Genomic DNA, 5,065 nt, shown 5'->3' with positions numbered 1-5,065 from the left:
CCTGTAGGTTTCTTAAGGTTTTTTCTAATGACATAAATAAGTGAATGATCCGAGATTGAAGTATTTATAACTCCAGATATGCCATATATGGAGGATGGATTTGTGAAAATAAGATCCAAAATGGAATTGCATGTCTTGCCAAATCTTGTTGGTACTTTAACTGTTGAAGCCCTAAGTTTATAGACATTGTGTGAAACTGCAGAAAATGTCGCCTCAGGCTGCGTGGATGTCCTTTAGCTGTGGAAATAGTTTTTTACGTTRTTGGTATTTTTCTTTCATTTCATGTCCTTTAAATTGATTTATTCCTTCCTGTACTTTTACTGTTGATGGGTATTGATGAGTAAATCCTGTATCTACTGAAGTATTCAGTGGTGACATGTATTTCTGCTGGTTCTCCTACTTTTACTTGAACATGTTGAAGTGATTTTTATTCCCTCTCCCAGCTGGTTGCAGTAAGCCTGAAGTCAGTGATATTCAAAGTGCTCCATTGTTGTCCAGTTTCTTCTTCTTCTGCTTCTGCTTCTTCTTCTTCTTCTTCTTCTTTTTCTTCTTCTTCTTGCACTGGTTCCACCCAGACGCCTTTTTTTAAAAACGTCTACTGATGCAATGAGCTGCCAGAAATGGTCCTCAAAAAGATTAATAAAAATTTGTGATGGCACAGAAAAGTTAACCATTTGGTGTTTCGTGTAATTAAGTTGTAGTTTTTTTTTTTTTTTTTTTAACTGCTTAGAAATCCAACAAGGAACCTCACAGAGAAGCACGGTTATAAACTTTTTGATTTTTTACTTTTTATATTTTAAATGGGCAGAAAATTGCTCTTGTGAAGAAATTGCAAACTGACAGGATGAAGCGCTCGTTTAAAATCAGATCTGAAAAGCRAGAAAAACAAGTTTCAGAAAACCGGTTGAGCTTGTGCTAACTGCTTTTTTTTAATTAGCTTCAACATATTTTACATCATGAGTTCAAAAATCAAACAAGAAAATAGATTTTTAAGTAAAACTTTATTATTATTATTATTATTATTATTATTATTATTATTATTATTATTATTATTATTATTATTATTATTATTATTATTATTATTATTATTATTATTATTATTATTATTATTATTATTATTATTATTATTATTATTATTATTATTATTATTATTATTATTATTATTATTATTATTACCAGGGCATTCTGTTTTTATTGAATTTGGCTGCCACTCAAAATAAAAGTTTATTCTGTTATTCTGCAGTTGCAGACAAATAATCAGGCTTCCCAATTAAAAATTCAGTTGAAAGAAGTAGAGCAGGAAAAAGTAGATGAATGTCTTGTTAAGAAGCCATTTCGGAGCCGTGTTTGCTTTCGTCTGGGTTTAATGTTTAACCGGGTTTCCTGGCAGTGCGAAAGCCTTTAAGGAAGTTATGCATTTATGGCCGCTTCGACATAAAAGCCCAAATTTAAAGGAAATCTTATCGTGTATTAGTTGAGCAAATTTGGAAATCCCACGGTTGAACTTTTCCTCTGTGTGAAGCCCAGTAATAAATAAATAAATACAACTTCCTGCCCCGGAAAAGGGAAAGTAAGGTTAAAATTTGTGTAGGGAGAAAATGAACAGAAGTCAGAATCTTTTTACAGCTTCTCGTTAAACCTTTGGTTTATATTTAAAAAAGAACTTCATGGTCTTTGTTAATGTTTTGACATGATTTGTGTTAATACTTTACTTTCAGTCACACTTGTAAACAAAGGCATAAAAAACATGCAATCAAATGTACAGTACGTAATGTTTCCAGTTGAACATCCTCTCTTGCAGCCAACTGAAGGTGATGGAATAATTTAAAAAAAAGTTCACATTTCAGTCACAGTAAATGCTACAAAGCTCGTCTGTTTGCTTTGGACACAACGGCGACTTTACGCATCATGGCTGAATGTTTAGTAGACGTTTAACTTTCAGCTCAGGTCGTCAAACCTGTTAATCATCTGATCTGTTTGGATTGAAGTGTAAAACATCAATCGATGCTTTTTGATGTCTTTAACTTTATTTTTTGTTGGGTTTAAAGTTGTGGTCATTTAGAACTGCTAATGTATGCTTTTTTAAAGGGGGRCTGAAATGTATTTTCCAGACAAATACTTCAATTCTAAACCACAATCAAGTAACTGTTAGTTTCAGTTATGAAAACTCTGAATATGTCAAAAATAAATTTGGCTTCGCATCATAGCCCATCTAAATTGGCCTCTGTCTTTTTAAGAACGTCCTACTGAGACTGAGCTTCAGGGAGGAGCTTTGTGGAAATAGGCGGAGCTTTGTACCAGCAAGTGTTTGATCAGTTCCACGTGGCTACAACAGAAGATTCAGTGGTTTCTCAAACATGCATGAAAGAGTCAAAGCAACACTCTAGGCATGTTCTTGATGAGGGAATGATATAACATGACATAAAGTTCCAAAAAGTTGATTTTTTCCGTAATACCCCACTTTTTAAATATAAGATCATCTGTGTGACATTATGGTTGTTTGGGTGGGGAAATGCACTTATCCAAAGAGTCAAAAAGAAAAAATAAGTAGGTCCTCTGGTTCTTCTTTAGTGAAACGTTTCGTCTCTCCTCCAAGAGACTTCTTCAATCTGATGAGATTCACGTGAACTTAGCCTTATAAGYACTGCCTCCACATGGTGGACAAACAGGTTAGTCACATGCAAATGAGGGCCATCGCCTAACAATAAGCTTGATTATACACATAACACGACACCAAAGAACCACAGCCGAAGTATCCAAACCAGTAAGTCAGGTGATGGGCCACATGACCCCCTATAGAGCTAATCAAGCCCATTGTTAGGCGATGGCCCTCTTTTGCATGTGACTAACCTGTTTGTCCACCATGTGGAGGCAGTGCTTATAAGGCTGAGTTCACCTGAAACTCATCAGACTGAAGAAGTCTCCTGGAGGAGAGACGAAACGTTTCACTAAAGAAGAACCCGTCCAGAAGACCTACTTATTTTTTCTTTTTGATTTTTTTCTACCTGGATTACTGAGATGCATCAGGACATTATCCGAAGAGATTCATCAACCAGAAATAGTAAAAAAAAAAAAAAAAAAGTTTTTAAAAAAGCATCTTTATGCACATTGTCCTCGTAGTTGAGCTGTTCTATCCTTTCAGGCCAGCCCTGCTGATGAAGGGAGTATAAGTAGTGGGACTAGTTGTGGTGGTGGTTTGCTGTTGGCCCTTTGTGCAGCGCAGGTTTCCAGTGCTGAATACACACTGCAGGGGCCACAACACAACTATGACCAGCAGCACCATGAGTATAAAGAAGAGGATCAACCTCTTCCAGTCCGCCAGTCTGCCCAGCAGGCCCGGAGTCCGGGGCCTTGTCTGGACGGGAGCGTCCGCCGACTTACTGGCCCCAATGTCGATGCAGACGCAGAAGGCCACGGGGCTGTTGGGGGCGCCCGACATGGCGTCCTGCCTGGAGCTCTTGTAGCACAGCTTCTCACCCTCCAGCCACACCGGCTCCTCCTTCTGCTGGTGGCTGGGAAGCTTGCAGAGGACCTCGCGGCTGGTGGCCAAGGCCGGAGGTCCCTCCTCGGGCAACATGGTGGGGTGACGGCAGAAGGGGCACGAAAGCCGTGCGCTGCCACCAATGTCATCCTGGTCGGATAAGGAGACCGCCATGAGGCGGGAGAGGCACTCCAGACAGAAGGTGTGAGTGCACTCCAGCAACTTGGGCGTTTTGAAGACGTTGTCGTAGGTGTTGTAGCAGATGGAGCACTCCGGCTGGCCCGCCACGGAGATCTTCTTCTGCACCTCTCCTGGTGGGGAGGTTTGCATTTGCCAGATTTGTTGAGTGTCCTGCTCCATCTTTAGAAACTTGAACCTTTCTCACTTCTGTCCTGTGAACTGCCTGGTTTTTGATGGATGATGGATGGATGGGTTATATTCTGGATTATCTAAAGAGAATGAAAAGTACAGATTAGTTAACATCACTTCAATGATTTCTTCTGACTGACACATAAAAGTTGTTCTGTTTTTTTCCAAAACCTCTTATTTTTCATTCATCCTCAACCAAAATCCTAACAAGTCAATCAGAGCAGATTACAGAAGAGTCATCTGAACGTTTGAACTCCAGATTATTTTTACCCACCAGCCCCACACAAGACATCACCAAGCCTATGGGATTTTTCATCTGCGAGGTGAGTAAGTCAGTTACAGGAGTGAGGAAAATGGGTCAAATGTGTTGTTGAGTAATCTACTGGACTTACTCAACCAACGGGACACAAACAAACAAGTAAAACGTCAGACAAAAAAGGACAAAGACGATCATTAATCCACACCTGTAAAGTGGGGCAGTTCTGCCTGTACACCCAGGGTGTTCTTACCTAGAAGGGCAGTGTTCTTACAGCTTTAACAATTCTTAAAACTATTAGATCAGAGGAAGAATTTAAAGCCGTTACTATTTTACACACAACCTTTGCTTCCAACATAAAATTACAGACAGGGTTGACTCTGTACGTCATAAAGGCACTGCTAAACAGCTAATCATATTTTTCTTATGTAAAAAAGTTATTTTATTTATCCAATAATGATTTTGCAAAGACCTGATTGCTCGACTGGTTGCTTTTCTTCAAATTTAACGCTGGTGAAAGATTTTTGTACAGCTAAATAACTAAGCAACTTATCTAACTTGCTAATCTTTTCAWAAATTTTGGTTGAATACATTTTAAACCTTTTGCTGTTTAATTTGCTTTTTTGTCAGCCGGCCACTGATATTTTAACATCAAAATTCTCAGCAGCAGCTAGCATTAATTAAGCAGTAGAAAGCGTCAGTCTCTGGTAGCAATGGCTATCACATGTTAGCAACAGCTAGCATTGATGCAGCAGAAAGCATCAGTCACTAGCAGTAGCTAGCATTAGTGTTAGCATGAGCTAGCACCAGTCAATCAGTGTTACCCTGGCTAAATGACTTATTGTAGTTTTTAAAACGCCAAATTTATTCATGCATAATACGATCTCAAGTATAATACGATCATCTTTTTTTTTTAGCTTAAAAGCATTAAAAATCTATCAATAACCCATGTATAATAC

The 5,065-nt window shown here is 38.5% G+C and overlaps 2 protein-coding genes across 3 annotated transcripts in view; one reads left to right on the top strand and one right to left on the bottom strand.

Annotated features, from left to right (window-relative positions):
• ptpn11b (protein tyrosine phosphatase non-receptor type 11b) overlaps positions 1-5,065 on the top strand; it is a 73,620-nt gene that overhangs the window by 56,819 nt on the left and 11,736 nt on the right. The window lies entirely within an intron of this gene.
• rnf223 (ring finger protein 223) overlaps positions 2,963-5,065 on the bottom strand; it is a 6,946-nt gene continuing 4,843 nt past the window's right edge. Inside the window, exon 2 of the mRNA XM_014010336.1 lies at positions 2,963-3,930. Within this exon, the coding sequence (XP_013865790.1) occupies positions 3,131-3,841 (711 nt within the window). The 5' untranslated portion in view covers positions 3,842-3,930 and the 3' untranslated portion in view covers positions 2,963-3,130. The remainder of the gene's footprint in view (positions 3,931-5,065) is intronic.

The sequence above is a fragment of the Austrofundulus limnaeus genome, unplaced genomic scaffold (genome assembly GCF_001266775.1).
Source record: "Austrofundulus limnaeus strain Quisiro unplaced genomic scaffold, Austrofundulus_limnaeus-1.0 Scaffold68, whole genome shotgun sequence".
Lineage (NCBI taxonomy): Eukaryota > Metazoa > Chordata > Actinopteri > Cyprinodontiformes > Rivulidae > Austrofundulus > Austrofundulus limnaeus.
The sequence above is the reverse complement of the archived record's forward strand: the minus strand, read 5'-3'. Positions and strand labels throughout refer to the sequence as shown.